Below are 19,509 nucleotides of genomic sequence, written 5' to 3' on the forward strand. Positions count from 1 at the left end.
CCAGGGAACAGGAGAATCGACGTTTTGGGCATAAGCCTGAAGAAGGGCTTATGCCCGAAACGTCGATTCTCCTGGTCCCTGGATGCTGCCTGACCTGCTGCGCTGTTCCAGCAACACATTTTCAGCAGTATCTGGTCGGCATGGACAAGTTGGACCCAAGGGTCTGTTTCCATGCTGTACATCTCAATGGCTATCGGAAAGATGTTGTGAAACTTGAAAGGGTTCAGAAAAGGTTTACAAGGATGTTGCCAGTGTTGGAGGAGTTGAGCTAAAGAGAGAGGCTGACTAGGCTGGGGCTGTTTATTCCTGGACTGTCGGAGGCTAAGGGGTGACCTTATAGAGGTTTACAAAATTATGAGGGGCATGGATAGGATAAATAGACAAAGTCTTTTCCCTGCGGTCCGGGAGTCCAGAACTAGAGGGCATAGGTTTAGAGTAAGAGGGGAAAGATATAAAAGAGACCTAAGGGGCAACTTTTCACACAGAGGATGATACGTGTATCGAATGAGCTGCCAGAGGAAGTGGTGAAGGCTGGTACAATTGCAACATTTAAAAGGCATTTGGATGGGTATATGAATAGGAAGGGTTTGGAGGGATATGGGCAGAGTGCTGCCAGGTGGGACTAGATTGGGTTGGAATAGCTGGTCGGCATGGACAGGTTGGGCCAAAGGGTCTGTTTCCGCGCTGTACATCTCTATGACTACAACCATTCGGGAGTCTCATTTTCAACCACAGAAATGCCTTTCTACTCTCCAAAGGTGGGCATTATGTTTGTTTCCTTAAAGGGCTAGACATTCCTATTGCACATAAGGTGTTTTAAGAACTTATATCATTGTAAAATGTCTGAAGGTACTCTGAACTGTTTTGGAGCTGCTGTTGTTAATGATTCAGAATGTCAGAAAATGATGCTGCATCCTGACAAGGAAGTCAGTGGATTTGGTGATCAGTTTACACAAAGGCTGTAACAGGTACCATGGCAATATCTTTAGGTTAACAGCCAACAGGATGCAGAAAGGAAAAATTCTGCATCATGTTCTCTGTTAACTTGGAGCCACACTCTTCCATTGCTTATGACAAATAACAGGTAGTTGTGGAAGATTAGGTCAGCCAAGCACGTCAACCTATAAATGTCTTCATTCCTGAGAGCGCTGCAGCAGAACAGGTCCACATTCTCATCTCTATGGTGATAACAAATTAACAATTCCATAAGCTTGCTTGATTAAAGTAATTTGTGCTGGTATGACATGCGATATGTTGATTCCAACTACATTCTTAGCTCCACAGTGAATGTATCTCTTTATTAGTGCTGTGCTTTTGCTTTGTCACTGGCTTGCATCTTATGCCAGAAAGCAAGATGTGAGTGAGGCATAGGAACAGGTCCTTTGGTCCATCATGTATTTGCCAAATATTGAACCATACTCATCCCATTTGCCTGCATTTGGTCAATACCCTGCAATGCCCTGGCTTTTAAATGTTCATCCAAACGTTTCTTAAATCTTGCAAGAGTACCTGCCTCCACTTGCCTCTCAAGCAGCACATTCTATACTTTTATCACCCTCTGGGTGAAAACATTTTTCCTCAGATCCCCTCTAAACCACTGATTCCTCACCTTAAACCTGTGCTCCCTGGTTTCAAATATGTTTGCCATGGGGAAAAGATTGCATACCTCAATCAGATCCACCCTCAGCCTCGACTGCTCCAAGGAAAACAACACTGGCCTATTCAGTCTCACATCATAACTGAGACTTCTCATCCCAGGCAACATCCTAGTGAACTTCCTTTGCACCCTCCTCTCCAATGCAAACATATCCTTCTGATAGTATGGCGATCAGAACTGCATTCCATCTGAGTCTAAACAATGTTTTATAACTGCCACTGTGACATCAACCGCCTCAATCTGTCTAGCTTTCTCACCAACTCTAACCTCCTGCCCTCACAAAGCACAGCACTCCACTCCATCTGCTCCAACCCCAACATCACCATCAAACCACAGACAAGGTGGTGGAGGGGGGAAACGCACTGACCTCTACACCACTGAAGGCAGACGTCAACTCGCATTCACCTCCTCCCACTGCTCCCTCGAATACGACCTCAGCTTCTATCACCAAACCGTCATCTCCCAGACCATCCACAACCTCATCACCTCAGAAGACCTCCCATCCACAGCCTACAACCTCATTGTCCTTGAACCCTGCACCGCACATTTCTACCTCCTACCAAAGATTCACAAACCTGACTTCCCCGGTCAACCCATTGTCTCAGCCTACTCTTATCCCACTGAACTCATTTCTGCATAACTTGACGCCACCCTGTCCCCCTTAGTCCAGGAACTCTCTACCTACCTTAGGGATACTACCCACGCCCTTCACCTCCTCCAAGATTTTCGTTTTCCCAGCCCCCAACGCCTCATCTTTGCCATGGACATCCAGTCCATGTAAACATCCATCCGCCACAACAAAGGCCTCCAAGCCCTCTGTTTCTTCCTCCCTCGCCATCCTAACCAGTACCCTTCCATCGACACCCTCATCCACCTGACTGAACTAGTCCTCACCCTTAACAACTTCTCCTTCCAATCCTCCCTCTCTCTCCAAACCAAAGGGGTAGCCATGGGCACCTGCACGGGACCCAGCTATACTTGCCTCTTTGTCGGGCACGTGGTACAATCCATCTTCCGCAGTTACACTGGCACCATTCCCCACCTGTTCCACCGCTACATCGATGACTGTATCAACACTACCGCGTGGTCCCAGTTCATCAACTTCACCAACACCTTCCACTCCAACCATCTCGGACACCTCCCGGCCCTTCCTGGACCTCTCCACCTCCATCTCCGGCGACCGACTAACCACAGACATCTATTACAAGCACACTGATTCCCACAGCCACCTAGACCACACCTCCTCCCGCACTACCTCCTGTAAAAATGCCATCCTTTATTCCTAATTCCTCCGCCTTCGCTGCATCTGTTCCCAGGATGACCAATTCTACCATAGAAGATCGCAGATGGACTCCTTCTTCCAAGATCATAATTTCCCTTTCCATGTGGTCGACGATGCTCTCCAGCGCATTTCCTCCACTTCCTGCACCACCACCCTTGAACCCCATTTGTCCCAACACAACAAGGATAGAAGCACCCAGTCCTCACCTTCCACTCCACCAACCTCAGCATACATCGCATCATCCTCTACCACTTCCGCCATCTACAAACAGACCCCACCAGAGATATATTTCCCTCCCCACCCCTAACAGCATTCCAGAGAGACCATTCCCTCTGCAACTCCCTCTTCAGGTCTACCCCTCCCAACAGTCCACCCTCCACTCCCGGCACCTTCCCCTGCCAATGCAGGAAGTGCAAAGCCTGTGCCCACACCACTCCCCTCACCTCCATCCAAGACCTTAAAAGGATCCTTCCACATCCGACAGACATTTACCTGTACTGCCACCAATGTCATCTACTGTATCCTTTACACCCGATGTGGTCTCCTCTACACTCGGGAGACAGGATGCCTCCTTGCGGATCATTTCAGAGAACATTTCTGGGACAGCCACACCAACCAACCCCACCACCCCATGGCTGAACACTTCAATTCCCCCATCCAATCCGTCAAGGTCCTGGGCCTCCTCCATTGCGAAACCTTTACCACCCAATGCCTCATATTCCACTTTGGGACCCTGCAACCACACAGGATCAATGTGGATTTCACCAGTTTCCTCATTTCCCCTAGTCCTACATTATCCCAGTCCCAAACCTCCAATCTGGCATCGCCTTCTTGACCTTCTTGACCATTCCCATATATCTGCACCACCCTCCTCTCTGACGTATTACCTTCTCGCTCACCTTCATCTACCTATTGCATTCTCAGCTACCTTCCCTCTAGCCCCAACCCCCTCCCATTTATCTCTCAGCTCCCTGGCCTAGAAGCCTCATTTCTGATGAAGGGCTTATGCCCAAAACATCTATTCTCCTGCTCCCCCGATGCTGCCTGACCTGCTGCGCTTTTCCAGCACCACACTCTCGACTCTGATCTTCAGCATCTGCAGTCCTCACTTTCTACTAATGTTCTATAACTTCCTATTTTCTATGCCCAGCAAATGAATGCAAATATCCCGTACGCTTTCTTCACCACCCTGTCTATCTGTGCTGACACCTTTAAGGGTTCTGTGGTCTTGTGCACCAAGTCTCTTTGTTCCACAATACTCCCTAGGGGCCCACCATTCATTGTGTATATCCTCACCTTAATGTCCTCTCAAAATGCATCACCTTACATTTATCAGAATTAAAAATCCAAGTGCCATTGTTGAGCTCAGTTTGCCAGTTTGTCAGACTGTAGCCTGAGACCATCCTTCTCACTAAAAACAACCCAGATGGCCTCCTTCTTCAAGGACCGCAATTTCCCGCCAGACGTAGTCAACGATGCCCTCCACCGCATCTCTTCCACTTCCCGCTCCTCCGCCCTTGAGCCCCGCCCCTCCAACCGCCACCAGGGCAGAACCCCACTGGTCCTCACCTACCACCCCACCAATCTCCATGTACAGCGCATCATCCGCCGTCACTACCGCCACCTCCAAACAGACCCCAGCACCAAGGATATATTTCCCTCCCCACCCCTATCAGCTTTCCGTAGAGACCACTACCTCCGCGACTCCCTTGTCAGATCCACACCCCCCACCGACCCAACCACCACTCCCGGCACCTTCCCTTGCAACCGCAGGAGGTGCAACACTTGCGCCCACACCTCCCCCCTCACTTCTCTCCAAGGCCCCAAAGGAAACTTCCATATCCGCCACAGATTCACCTGCACCTCCACCCACATCATCTACTGCATCCGCTGCAGCCGGTGTGGCCTCCTCTATATTGGGGAGACAGACCGCCTACTTGCGGAGCGATTCAGAGAGCACCTCTGGGCCACCCGGACGAACCAACCCAACCAACCTGTGGCACAGCATTTCAACTCCCCCTCCCACTCCACCGAGGATATGCAGGTCATTGGACTCATCCACCGCCAAACCACAACAACCCGACGGTCGGAGGAGGAACGTCTTATCTTCCGACTGGGAACCCTCCAACCACAGGGGATGAACCTTCCTAACCTGCAATCATCTTCCTGACCTCTCTGCCCCCACTCCACTGCGGCCTATCACCCTCACCTTGACCTCCCTCCACCTATCGCATTTCCAAAGCCCCTCCCCCAAGTCCCTCCTCCCTACCTTTTATCTTAGCCTGCTGGACACACTTTCCTCATTCCTGAAGAAGGGCTTATGCCCGAAACGTCGATTCTCCTGTTCCTTGGATGCTGCCTGACCTGTTGCGCTTTTCCAGCAACACATTTTCAGCACTAAAAACAACACCAATGTTTGTGCCTCTGCAAATTCACTAATTATACCTTTTACTTTCGCATCCAAGTTACATAACATACAGCAAGGGTCCAAGACCCTACACCTGGGCAGCACGGTGGCTCAGTGGTTAGCACTGCTGCCTCACAGCACCAGGGTCCCAGGTTTGATTCCAGCCTCGGGCAACTGTCTGTGTGGAGTTTGCACATTCTCCCTGTGTCTGTGTGGGTTTCCTCTGGGTGCTCCGGTTTCCTCCCACAATCCAAAGATGTGCAGGTCAGGTGAATTGGCCATGGTAAATTGCCCATAGTGATAGGTGCATTAGTCAGAGGGAAATGGGTCTGGTGGGTTACTCTTCAGAGGGTCGGTGTGGACTGGTTGAGCCGAAGGGCCTGTTTCCACACCGTAGGTAATCTAATCTAATCATTAAGCCTGTGGTACTGTGCTGGTCACAGGCTTCCTATCACAAAAACAACCCTCCACCATCACCCTTTGTGAACCAATTCTGGATCCAGTTTACTAACTTGCCTTGGATCCGAGGGGCTCTTAGTTTTTGGACCAGCATTCCATGTAGGACTTTGTCAAAGGCCTTACTGAAGGCCATAAACCACATCAACTGCACTACCCTCATCAAAATATTTAATATGCTTTTCAAAAAACTCAATTAAATTAGTCAGACTGGATCTCATTCTTACAAATCTGTGCTGACTATCCTTGTCTTTCCAAGCATTGATTAATCCTGTCCCTCAGCATTATTTTCAAGTTTCCCTTCCACTTACATTAAACTAACTGGTCTATAATTACCTGGCTTATTCCTGCTGTCTTTTCTGAACAAAGGAACCACATTAGGTATCCTCCAGTCAAATGGCACTTTACACATGGCCAATGAAGTATTAAATATCTCTGCCAGGGCTCCAGCAATCTCCTCCTTTGACTCCAATTGCAGCTTAGGATATATTTCATCAGACCCAGGGATTTATACACCTTTATGCCTGCTGAAACATCTAATATCTTTTTAATCGTGAGATGCTCTCGAACCTTACCAGCCCAAGTGAAACCTCCAGCTATAACATTTTTCTCCTTTGTGAGTACAGATGAGAAATATTCATTTAGGATCTCATCCATATGGATTGGCTCCACCCACAGATTGCACCTTTGGTCTTTAATAGGTCCCACTCTTTCCCTAGTAATCCTCGTTCTCTTAACATACTTACAAAATGCCTTGGGGTTTTCCTTAATTCTATTTGCCAAAGATATTTCATGGTCACTCTTTGCCCTCCTGATTCCCTTTTAAGCACCCCCTACACTCTCTACACTTCTGAAGGGCTTCCATTGTTTTTGATACTCTGTATCTAACAAATGCTTTCTTCTTTTTCTTTGTCATACTCTCAATATCCTTTGACAACCAGGTTCCTGGACTTGCTGTCTTTGCCCTTCACTCTTACAGGAACATGCTGGCCCTGAACTTTACCTTTAAAAGATTCCCACTTTCCAAATGTAGATTTACCTACAAGTCTAGGTTTGCCAGACCTTGTCTTGTGATATTGAAATTGGCCATCCCCCAATTAAGACAGTTATCAATTTCCATAGTGACAATGAAACTTAGAGTTATGATCACTATCCTCAAAGTTCTCGCCCACTATCACTTCAACCACTCGACTGGCTTCATTCCTCAGATTAGGTTTAGCAATACCCATCTCTAGGAGGACTATCTACAATCTGGATGAATTGGGAGTTGAGAAGAGATATATTGCAGGATATTGCAGGAACATATCATCATCATCGACGGTCCCAATGACACTAGATGACATGGGTTTTGTTTCAATCAGCCCCACGAAGTTGACACATCTCCTCATTGGACTTAACAATTGCAGATCTCCATGACTCTGCCAGTTCTGCCACCCTGTCTTGCAACAGAAGGAAGAATATCATTGTGTTACACTGAGCTTGGGTGCCTGCTGTATCTGAACAGTGGAAGGAGTAGCGAGAGAATAGCTGGAGGTGGAATATATGTACACTCATTCAGAATAACAGGAAGTATTGCTTGGTGAATGATGGCAGTGTACTGCATAATGTGGTGTGGTGGCTAAGATCTATCATATGATGATGCACCCACTGACTTGGAATACCAGCAATGAATCAATCATCTTCTTATGGCACCATGGGATTGAGGGTAATTTAGCAGTTTGGATTAGAAACTGGCTTTCTGAAACAAGGCAGCGAGCAGTGGTTGATGGAAAATATTCAGCCTGGAGACCGGTTACTAGTGGTGTGCCACAAGGATGTGTTTTGGGACCACTGCTGTTTGTTATTTTTATAAATGACTTAGACGCAGGCATAGGTGGGGTGGATTAGTAAATTTGCAGATGACACTAAAGTCGGTGGAGTAGTGGACAGTTTGGAAGAATGTTACAGATTGCAGGGGGACTTAGATAAACTGCAGGTTTCGGCTGAGAGATGGCAAATGGAGTTCAATGCAGCTAAATGTGAGGTGATGCACTTTGAGAAGAATAACAGGAAGGCAGAATACTGGGTCAATGGAAAGATTCTTGGTAGTGTGGATGTGCAGAGGAATCTTGGAGTCCATGTACATAGATCCCTGAAAGTTGCCACCCAGGTTGATAGTGCTGTTAAGAAGGCATACGGTGTGTTAGGTTTCATTTGTGGAGGGATCGCGTTCCGGAGCCGCAATGTTATGCTGCAACTATACAAAACGCTGGTGCAGCCACACTTGGAATATTGTATACAGTTCTGGTTGCCATATTTCGGGAAGGATGTGGAAGAATTGGAAAAGGTGCAGAGGAGATTTACGAGAATGTTGCCTGGTCTGGAGGGAAGGTCTTACGAGGAAAGGCTGAGAGACTTGGGTCTGTTCTCATTGCAAAGAAGAAGGCTAAGAGGGGATTTGATAGAGACATACAAGATGATCAGAGGATTAGATAGGGTAGACTGTGAAAGTTGTTTTCCTAGGATGATGACATCAGCTTGTACGAGGGAGCATAACGACAAATTGAGGGATGACAGATTTAAGACAGATGTCAGAGGCAGGTTCTTTACTCAGAGAATGATAAGGGCGTGGAATGCCCTACCTGCAAATGTAGTCAACTCAACCACATTAGGGAGATTTAAACAATCCCTGGATAAGCACATGGATGATGATGGGATAGTATAGTGGGACTAGCTGAGAATAGTTCACAGGTTTGTGCAACATTGAGGGCCGAAGGGCCTATTCTGCGCTGTATTGTTCTATGTTCTATGGCACAGCTGCCAAACTTTCATATCCTGATACTGGACACTGACCTCCCTGACAGCTGCACCCGCTCTCATCTTGGTGTGATCCATGAAGGTCTCCTGAGCAACTTCACCAATACTGCCTCCAGAATCACCACAGTTATCCTAGAATCTTACTTTGCGCCTTGGTGTTACTCTTCCATAATTTAAATTCCTTCAATATTATTAAGTTCAGTTTCTCTTTTGTGAAATAACCTGCCTTTAAGCACACATTTCTGGCTACAACAGCTGATATCTGCATAATACTGCCTGATCCACTAATAAGCACAGAAGCAACAGACAGATAATGTGAGGCAACAGTGTGAGCTACAAACAACGATCATGTAAATGAGATGGGATGCACCAAATTTGCATGCTGACCAAATCAAAGGGAACCAACTTAGGCAAGAGAATAATGATGGCTTGTCCAGAAACAGAACATGTGAGCTTCTAGCCTTAAATCAGTGCCTGCATTTATTTACATATGTCGTAAATTGCTGAGAAGAATCTGTGGTTTGATTTTTAAAATATCCACCAATTAAGTGACAATGTTAGAAACAACAATTTTAGATAGAGTAGATAGAGTAGACAATCAGAAACTTTTTCCCCGGACAAGGGGACACAAATTTAAGGTGAAGGGTGGAAGGTATAGGGGAGATGTCAGGGGTAGGTTCTTTACCCAGAGAGTGGTGGGGGCATGGAATGCACTGCCTGTGGGAGTGGCAGAGTCAGAATCATTGGCGAACTTTAAGTGGCAATTGGATAGGTACATGGATGGGTGCTTAAGCTAGGACAAATGTTCGGCACAACATCGTGGGCCGAAGGGCCTGTTCTGTGCTGTATTGTTCTATGTTCCAATTGCTAGTTTCAAAAAGACTTGCATAAAGGTTATACTAGCAAATCAAAAAATAATCATAAACTATGGGTTTTGAGAGCCAGACTGCTTGAGTTTGGGGCAGCAGTATATACATTTCAATTCTAAAGCTCACCTGATGAAAAGGCTATCCCAAGACATGTATTGAAACCTGTAATAGACAAGATATCATCAAAGCTGCCTGCAGCCATTAGTAGTGTTGGGATTCCCTTGTCAACACCATAGCATTCCTTCTGAAGCATCAACATGCATGGGACAACTACAGCAGGTGACACAGCTCCCATCACAAACCTGGTAACAGAAATTATAGAACATGGAGGAATAACAAGATATAAATACACAGACTGTGAATATTAAATTTATTTGGAATTACAGTAACACAAATATTTTTGATAAATTGACAATTTTAGTAGGGCTGTACATATTTCATTGCTCTATCATATGCATACATGGTTATCTTAAAAGAGGACTTTAAGATAATCAAAAAGACTACTGAATTTTCCTACATTCAATAACGATCAGTATGTACCTAGTGCCTTTACAAAAAAGCACTTCATAGGAGCATTATGAATCAAAATATAGTACCAGATCATATAAGGAGACTCGGCAGTGTGTTAAATGACTCCTTCACATCTTTGTAAAAAATGTTTTATCACATCTATCTCTCCGTCTTTTTCAGATACTATAGGAAGGAGAGAAAGAGAGGCAAAAGAGGTGAGGGAATGGTATTTCGGTTTAGGAAAACATTACTGCTGTAAGTAGAGAACATATTTCTGGAAAATTGTCCAGTGAAAATACCTGGGTTGAAATTAGAAATAAAAAAGGAATGATTACCTTGATGGGACCATACTATTGACACCCCAATAGTCAGATGAAAATTGAGGAACAAATATGTGGAGAGATCTCAGATATGTGTAAGAACAATAAGGCTGTAATAGTAGGGGATTTTAATTTTCCAAACATTGACTAGGACTGCCATAGTGTTAAAGGTTTGGATGGTGAAACATTTGTTAAACATGTTCAGGAAAATTTTCTTTATTAATATGTACATGTTCCGACCAGGGAAGGAGCAAAACTTAGGGCAAGAGATTGAAGTGGTAGTAGGGGAATACTTCGGGTCTACTGATCATAGTTCTATTTGTTTTAAAATCATTATGGAAAAGAACAAGCCTTCTATAAACGATAAAGTTTTTAATTGGAGTATGGCAAACTTTAATGGTATGAGACAAGAACTTTCAACATTGATTGAAGTAAACTATTCGCAGGTAAATGAACATCTGATAAGTGCGAGGCTTTCAAATTGTGGTTACAAGAGTTCAGAGTCATTATGTTCCTGTTAGTGAAAGGTAAGGCTGGTAGGATTAAAGGGAGAACTAGCTATTTGGATAGAGAACTGACTCGAAGGTAGAAGACAGAGGGTGGCTTTTCAGACTTGTACACTTAATGGTAAGGTCCTGGGGAATATTGCTGAACAAAAAGACCTTGGAGTGCAGGTTCATAGTGTCTTGAAAGTTGAGTTGCTGGTAGATAGGATAGAAAAGGCGGTGTTTGGTACTCTTGCCTTTATTGGTCAGTGCGTTTAGTATAGGAGTTAGGAGGTCATGTTGCAGCTGTATAGGACATTGGTTAGGCCACTGGAATAATGGGTGCAATTCTGTTCTGTCTGCTATAGAAAAGATGTTGTGAAACTTGAAAGGGTTCAGAAAAGATTTACAAGAATGTTGCCACAGTTGGAAGGTTTGAACTATAGACAGAGGCTGAATAGATCAGGGCTATTTTCCCTGGAGTGTTAGAGGCTGAGGGGTGACCTTATAAAATCATGAGGGGCTTGGAGAGGGTAAATAGACAAGATCTTTGCCCAGGGCTGGGGGAGTCCAGAACTAGAGGGCATAAGCTTAGGGTGAGAGAGGAAAGGTTTAAAAGGGACCTAAGGGGCAACTTTTCCACGCAGAGTGTGGTACACGTATGGAATGAGCTGCCAGAAGTAGTGGTAGAGGCTGGTACAACTACAACATTTAAAAGGCATCTGGACAGGTATATGAATAGAAAGGGTTTAGAGGGATATGGGCCAAATGCTGGCAAATGGGACTAGATTTAGGATATCTGGTTGGCATGGACAAATTGGACCGAAGAGGCTGTTTCCATCAAGAGGCAAAGAATGATTAGGGATAGTCAGCATGGTTTTGTGTGAGGATAATTGTGTCTCACAAACTTGATTGAGTTTTTTGAGGATGTAACCAAGATGATGGTAGAGCTGCAGACATTGTTTATTTGGACTTCAGTAAATCCGTTCCGCATGGTTGATTAATTATTAAAGTTGGATCACATGGGATTCAGAGTGAGCTTGCCAATTGTATACAGAATTGACTTAATGATAAGAGACAAAGAGTGATGGTGAAGGGTTGTTTTTTGGACAGGAGGCCTACTACCAGCAGTGTTCCACAGGGATAGGTATTGGGTCCATTTTTAATTGCCATTTATATAAATGATCTGGATAAGAATGTAGAAGGCATGATTAGTAAGTTTACAGATGACACCAAAATTAGTATAGTTTATAGACCACTATAAACACCGGAGGAAACATCAAAGAAGCGCTTCGCAGGAGGCTCCCAAGCACTGATGATGTCGCCTAGCCAGGGGACGAAACGTTTGCAACAAAAACTTCCAGCTCGGCAAACAGAACCACAACAAATTAGTATAGTGGACAGCGAGAAAGGTCATATAAGGTTACAATGAGATCTTGATCAATTGGGTCAATGGGCTGAAGGATGCAAGCTGAAACTTAATTTGAATAAATGTAAGGTAATACATTTGGGTAAAACAAACAACAGCAGGACGTACACAGTCAAAAGTTTGGCCTTGGGTAGTGTTGCAGAATAGAGAGAACTAGGAGTTCAGTTACATAATTATTTGAAGTTTATATCACATATAGATAAGGTGATTAAGAAGGCATGTAGCACGCTTGCCTTCATTGTTCAGACCTTTGAGTATTGGGAGTTGGGTCGTCATATTGAGGTTGTACAGGTTGCTGGTGAGGCCTCTTCTGGAGAACTGTGTCCAGTTCTGGTCGCCCTATCATAGGAAGGATATTATTTGGCTGGAGAGGGTTTAGAAAAGATTTACCAGGATGTTGCCAAGAATGGAGGGTTTCAGCTATAAGTAGAGGCTAGACAGGCTGGGACTTTCATCACTGGAGCATAGGAGATTGAGGAGTGACCTTATAGAGATTTATTAAATAATGAGAGATATAGTTAAGGTGAATGGCAGATCTTTTCCCTAGGGTGGGGAGATTTCAAGATTGGGGGAATATTTATAAGATGAGAGGATAAAGATTTAAAAGGGCCCTGAGGGCCAACTGTCTCACACAGAGGGTGGTTTGTATGTGGAATGAACCGCCTGAGGAAATGATAGTTGCAGGTAAAGTTAAAACATTTAAAATACACTTGAACAGGTACATGAATAGGAAAGGTTTGGAGGGATATGTGCCTCTAAATTGTAAAATAAAGTAAAAAAAACCCATCAAATTCTATTTATTCAAAGATCCAAAAGATCCTAAAATCTATATATATTTCTGTGTAGTTACTGTTCTTTTAATAAATGCACTTACCCCAAGATAAAACTCCATGACCAGGGCAGATGCAGTAGATAGTGTCCAAGTACTGCACAAACACAAGCTTCACTAAGACAAGGGCCAAATGCTAGCCTAAGACACACAGCCTTCAGTTTCCGAAGAGCCTAAGAATCAAAGTTTCTTGTGTTACCTCAAAAGGAGTAAAAATTAACACAAACCTATAGCAAAGACAATGATTTCACCTCAGGTTAAAAAGTGATTTCACTCTGAAAATGTGTTCGATGGTGGAGTATTGACAACCTCATGGCTGGAGAAGTCCAAAGATTCAGAACCCTGAAAACTCTCATTTCGTTTTTAAATGAATTACCCTTTATCCTGAGACTGTGCCTGGTGTTCCGAATGTTCCATTAAGCCCTTCAGAATCTTGTATTTTTCAATGGATCACCTCTCACAATTCTATACTTCAAAGAACATAGGATTGACTTAGTCAATCTCTTATCTTTGGACTACCTCCTCATTCCAGGAACTAGATTAGATTTTTTTTTTAGATTACATTACAGTGTGGAAACAGGCCCTTCGGCCCAACAAGTCCACACCGACCCGCCAAAGCGAAACCCACCCATACCCCTACATTTACCCCTTACCTAACACTACGGGCAATTTAGTATGGCCAATTCACCTGGCCCTGCACATCTTTGGACTGTGGGAGGAAACCGGAGCACCCGGAGGAAACCCACGCAGACACGGGGAGAACGTGCAAACTCCACACAGTCAGTCGCCTGAGGCGGGAATTGAACCCGGGTCTCTGGCGCTGTGAGGCAGCAGTGCTAACCACTGTGCCACCGTGCCGCCAATAAGACAAGGGCCCTTGTCTTAGTGAACTAAACTAGCAAACTTGCATTGCATTTTTCCAATGTATGCTTATCCCTCCTTAAATATGACATCAAATTGTAAAGTATCCCAGATGTGACTCCAAAAAACCATGTACAATTGTAACAAGACTTCCTTATTCTTATACTCTAATTCCCTTGCCATAAAGACTAACATGACATTTGTCTTCCTGACACTATATAGGTAGAGCAGACAAATTTTATGTTCTTTGGACAAGTACCCCCCAGCCTCTTTGAATATCTACTTTTACAAGTTTTATGTCTTATAAAATATATTCTGTTTTTCTATTCTTACTGCCAAGTGCATAATCTCACACTTCCCAACTTTATGAAAAGTAACTAAATGAAAATGTAGGTAGTCCAATTAAGAGGGTTGGCAGATGACATGAAATCGGTGGATTTGTGGATAATGAGCAAGGTTATGAAAGGATACAGCTGGATATAGATCAGTTAGAAAGTCGGGCAGAGAGTCAGAAGATAGAGTTTAATCCGGATAAGTGTGAGGTGAAGCATTTTGGGAGGTCAAAATGGAAGCTGAAAAATACAGTAAATGGCAGGAACCTTCCATAACTCCCTGGAAGTCACAACACAAGTGGATAAAGTGGTAAAGAAAGTGAGGTCTGCAGATGCTGGAGATCAGAGATGGAAATGTGTTGCTGGAAAAGCGCAGCAGGTCAGGCAGCATCCAGGGAACAGGAGAATCGACGTTTCGGGCATTAGCCCTTCTTCAGGAATGAGGAGGCTAATGCCCGAAACGTCGATTCTCTTGTTCCCTGGATGCTGCCTGACCTGCTGCGCTTTTCCAGCAACACATTTCCATCAAAGTGGTAAAGAAGGCATACAGCATGCTTGCCTTCAATTGATTGGAGCATTGAGTATAAAAGTTAGCAGGGCATGTTGTAGCTGTCTAAAACTTTAATTCAGCCACATTTGGAGTACTGTGAGCAGTGCTGGTCACTATAAGAAGAATGTGGAGGCTTTGAGAGGTTGTAAAAGAGATTTACCTGGATGCCGGCTGGATAGAAGTGTTTTAACTATAAGGACAGGCTGGACAAACTTGAATTGTTTTCACTCCAATTGGAGGCTGAGGGGTGACCTGATAGAAGTATATAAAATTATGAGAGGCATAGATAGGATGGATAGTCAAATCTTTTTTCAACGATTAAAAATCTAATACTAGGGAGAATAAGTTTAAGGTGAGAGGAGAAAAGTTTAAGGGAGGTGAGCAAGGAAATTTTTTTTTTAAAAATTAGAGGATGGTAGGTACATGGAATGTTTTGAAAATGTGTTTCTGGAAAAGCGCAACAGGTCAGGCAGCATCTAAGGAGCAGAAGAATCGACGTTTCGGGCATGAGCCCTTCTTCAGGAATCAGGCTGAACTTTTCCAGCAACACATTTTCAGCTCTGATCTCCAGTATCTGCAGTCCTCACTTTCTCCCACATGGAATGTTTTGCCAGGGCAGTTAGTAAAAGCAAATACACTACCAATGTTTAAGAGGCATTTAGACAGACATATGAACAGGCAGGGAATAGAAGGGTATGGATAATGTGTTAGGTGGATAAGTTTAGAATGGCATCATTGTGGGCACAGACATGATGCGCTGAAGGGCCTGTTCCCGTGCTGCACTGTTCTACATTCTATATTAATACTCCATTTGCCACACTATTGACCATTCACTTAACTGTTCAAATATGTGCAGGCTCCTTTTGCAGTCCACACAGCTTAGATGCTCACCTAGCTTTGTATTCATCAGTAAACTTAAATTATTTTATGTCCCTTAGAGTCACAGAGTCCTACTGCACAAGACAGGCCTTTTGGCCCGAACTGGTCCATGCCAACCAAAATGTCCATCCACACTAACCCCATTTCTCTGCACTTGGCTCACATCCTTTTAAGGGAAAAAGTGAGGACTGCAGATGCTAGAGATCAGAGTCGAGAGTGTGGTGTCGGAAAAGCACAGCAGGCCAGGCAGCATCTGAGGAGCAGAAGAATCGATGTCTCAGGCATTAGCCCTCCATCAGGAATGAGGATTGTGAGCCGGGGGAGGGGGGGAGGCGCTGTGCTGAGAGATAAATGGGAGGGGGGTAGGGTTGGGGGCAAGGTACCTGAGAATGCGATAGGTAGATGAAGGTGAGGGAGAAGGTGATAGGTCGGAGAGGAAGGTGGAGCGAATAGATGGGAAAGGTGATGGACAGGTCAGGAGGGCGAGGTGGAGGCTTGGGACTGGGATATAGTGGGGGTAGGAGAAATGAGGAAACTGTTGAAATCTACATTGATCCCGTGTGGTTGCAGGGTCCCTTTCCCTCCCATTCCACCAAGGACATGCAGGTCCTGGGTCTCTTCCATCACCAAACCCCCCTCACCACCCATCGCCTGGAGGAAGAGCGCCTCATATTCCATCCTGGGACCCTGTAACCCACACGGGATCAATGTGGATCTCACCAGTTTCCTCATTTCCCCTAACCCTACATTATCCCAATCTGAAGACTCCAACTCAGCACCATCCTCCTGACCTGTCCATCACCTTTCCCATCTATTTACTCCACCCTCTTCTCCGACCTATCACCTTCTCCCTCACCTCATCCATCTATCGCATTCTCAGCTACCTTCCCCACAACCCCACTCCCTCCTATTTATCTCTCAGTCCCTGAGCCCACAAACCGCATTACTGATGAAGGGCTTATGCCCGAAACGTTGATTCTCCTGCTCCTCAGATGCTGCCTGACCTGCTGTGGTTTTCCAGCACCACACTCTCAATCTATATCCTTCTAAACCTTTCCTATCTATATATTTGTCCAAATGCCTTTTAAATGTTGTTAATGTACCTGCCTCAACCACTTCTGCTGGCAGCGCATTCCATATGCATACCACCCTCTGTGTAAAAAAGTTGCCCCTCAGGTTCCCTTTTAGTCTTTCCCCTCTGACCTTAAACTGATGCCCTTTAGCCCCCAATTCCCCAATCCTGGGAAAAAGATTGAGTGCATTCACCCTATCCATGCCTCTCATGACCTTATACACTTCTGTAAGATACCCCCTCAGTTCCTATACTCGAAATAAAAAAGTCCTAGCTTGTCCAACCTCGCTCTATAACTCAGACTATTGACTCCCGGCAACATCCTTGTAAATTTCTTCTGCACTCTTTCCAGTTTAATCACATCTTTCCTATAGCAAGGTGACTAATTCTGAAAACAATACTCCAAGTATTGCCTCACCAACATCCTGTATGACTGCAACATACTTCCCATCTTCTATACTCAATGCCCTGACTGATGAAGGCCAGTGTGCCAAGCCTTCTTCACTGCCCTGTCGACCTGTGACTCCACTTTCAGAGAATCTTACACCTGAACTCCAAGGTCCCTCTATTCCACTACATACCTTAAGGCCCTACCATTCACCATGAAACTCCTGCCTTGATTTGACTTTCCAAAATGCAAGATCTCACACCTTCATTAATTTTTTTTTAAAATTATCTTTTTTTTAATCATCCTATTCAGAGATGTTTGCTGGAGTAGGTGGGACTTGAACCCAGGGCTCCTGATTCAGAGTAGGGACACTACCATTGCATCACAAGATGGTCCTTAGTCCCTTCATTACAGTTACTAATATAGATTGGAAACAGCTGTGGTCCAATAATGATCCTTAAAGCTTTCCATTCATCACAACCTTCCAAATTGAAAATGTTTTCTTTATTCCTACTTTTGCTTTCTGCTCATTAATAAATTTTCTAATCATGCTAGCATACTAATTATTTATTAATATATTAACCTCAACACCACATTATTAACATTTTCTGGCATTTTATCAAATGCCATTTGGAAATCCAAACATACTACATTCACTGGTTTCTTTCCCCTTAATATGCCCTACTATAAAAATCTAAAATATGTCAAACAAGATTCTGTTTTGTAAAAACACGTTGATTTAGAAAATCAGAAGGCTTCCTGATCTGCTAACCGACAACACACTAATTGGCCTGCAGCTATTTTCTGACTTCCTCCTTTCTTGAATAACCAAGCCACACGGACTAAGTTTCAACCTGCTGGAAAGTTGAAAAATTACAACTAGTGCATTCACCAACTCTACAGCTACCTTTTTTGAACCTTTGAGTGTAAACCATTCAGATCCTGGGGATTGTTGTTCCTCTTTTCAATAAGGGTAATAGAGAAATCCCTGGCAATTACAGACCAGTCAGTCTTACGTCTGTGGTCAGCAAAGCTTTGGAAAGAATTCTGAGGGATAGGATTTATGAGTATTTGGCAAAGAAATAGGTTGATGACGGTCGAGCAGTGGATGTGGTGTATATGGACTTCAGCAAGCCATTTGATAGGGTTCCCCATGGTAGACTCATTCATAAAGTCAGGAAGTATGGGATACAAGGAGATTTGGCTATATGGATTCAGAATTGGCTGGCTGACAGAAGGCAGAGAGTGGTTGTAGATGGAAATTATTCTCCCTGGAGATCAGTGTTGAGTGGAGTCCCGCAGGGCTTTGTTCTTGGGCCTCTGCTCTTTGTAGCTTTTATAAATGACTTGGATTGGGTTGAGGGGTGGGTTAATAAATTTGCAGATGACACAAAGATTGGAGGTGTCGTCAATAGTATAGAGGGCTACTGCAGACTGCAGCGTGACATAGACAGGATGCAGAGCTGGGCTGAGAAATGGCAGATGGAGTTCAACCTGGATAAATGTGCAGTGATGTATTTTGGAAGGTCGAACTCGAATGCTGAATATAGGTTTAAAGACAGGATTATTGGTAGTGTGGAGGAACAGAGGGATCTGGGTGTGCAAGTACATAGATCCCTCAAAGCTGCCATCCAAGTGAATAGGGTTTTTAAGAAAGCATATGGTGTTTTGGCTTTCATTAACAGGGGGATCGAGTTTAAGAGCTACGAGGTTTTGCTACAGCTCTACAAGTCCCTGGTGAGACCACACGGAATATTGTGTCCAGTTCTGGTTGCCCTACTATAGGAAAGATACAGAGGCTTTGGAGAGGGTGCAAAGAAGGTTTACCTGGATGCTGCCTGGACTGGAGGGCTTGCCTTATGAAGAAAGGTTGAATAAGTTTGGACTTTTCTCTCTGGAGAGAAGGAGGAAGAGAGGAGACCTGATCGAGGTGTACAAAATAATGAGTGGAATGGATAGAGTCAATAGCCAGAGACTTTTCCCCAGGGCAAGATTGACTGGTACGAGGAGTCGTAGTTTGAAGATATTAGGAGAAAGGTATAAAGGAGACGTCAGAGGTAGGTTCTTTACACATAGAGGTGTGAATGCATGGAATGCGTTGCCAGCTGTAGTGGTGGAAGCAGAGTCATTGGGGACATTTAAGCGACTGCTGGACATGCACATGGATAGCAGTGAGTTGAGGAGTGTGTAGATTAAGTTACTATATTTTACATTAAGATTAAACCTCAGCACAACATCGTGGGCCAAAGGACCTGTTCTATGCTGTACTTTTCTATGTTCTATTTACTGGATTTTCATCCTGAAGGTTTTTCCCAAAGATTTCCCCTTTTCTTTTGACGATATTAATTACTAAAATTCTTCACTGTTTTAGTCCCTTGGTTTTTGTT

General features: G+C 44.3%; 1 protein-coding gene across 1 annotated transcript in view; it reads right to left on the reverse strand.

The window, feature by feature from the left end:
* The window catches only part of LOC122539553 (sodium/hydrogen exchanger 9B2-like), a 129,569-nt gene that overhangs the window by 62,115 nt on the left and 47,945 nt on the right, over positions 1–19,509 (reverse strand). The window contains exons 6-7 of the mRNA XM_043674535.1: positions 13,086–13,213; positions 9,594–9,769 (exon numbers count right to left, since the gene is read on the reverse strand). Of these exons, the coding sequence (XP_043530470.1) occupies positions 9,594–9,769; positions 13,086–13,213 (304 nt within the window). The remainder of the gene's footprint in view (positions 1–9,593; positions 9,770–13,085; positions 13,214–19,509) is intronic.

This window comes from Chiloscyllium plagiosum, chromosome 32, assembly GCF_004010195.1.
Source record: "Chiloscyllium plagiosum isolate BGI_BamShark_2017 chromosome 32, ASM401019v2, whole genome shotgun sequence".
NCBI classification, from domain to species: Eukaryota; Metazoa; Chordata; class Chondrichthyes; order Orectolobiformes; family Hemiscylliidae; genus Chiloscyllium; species Chiloscyllium plagiosum.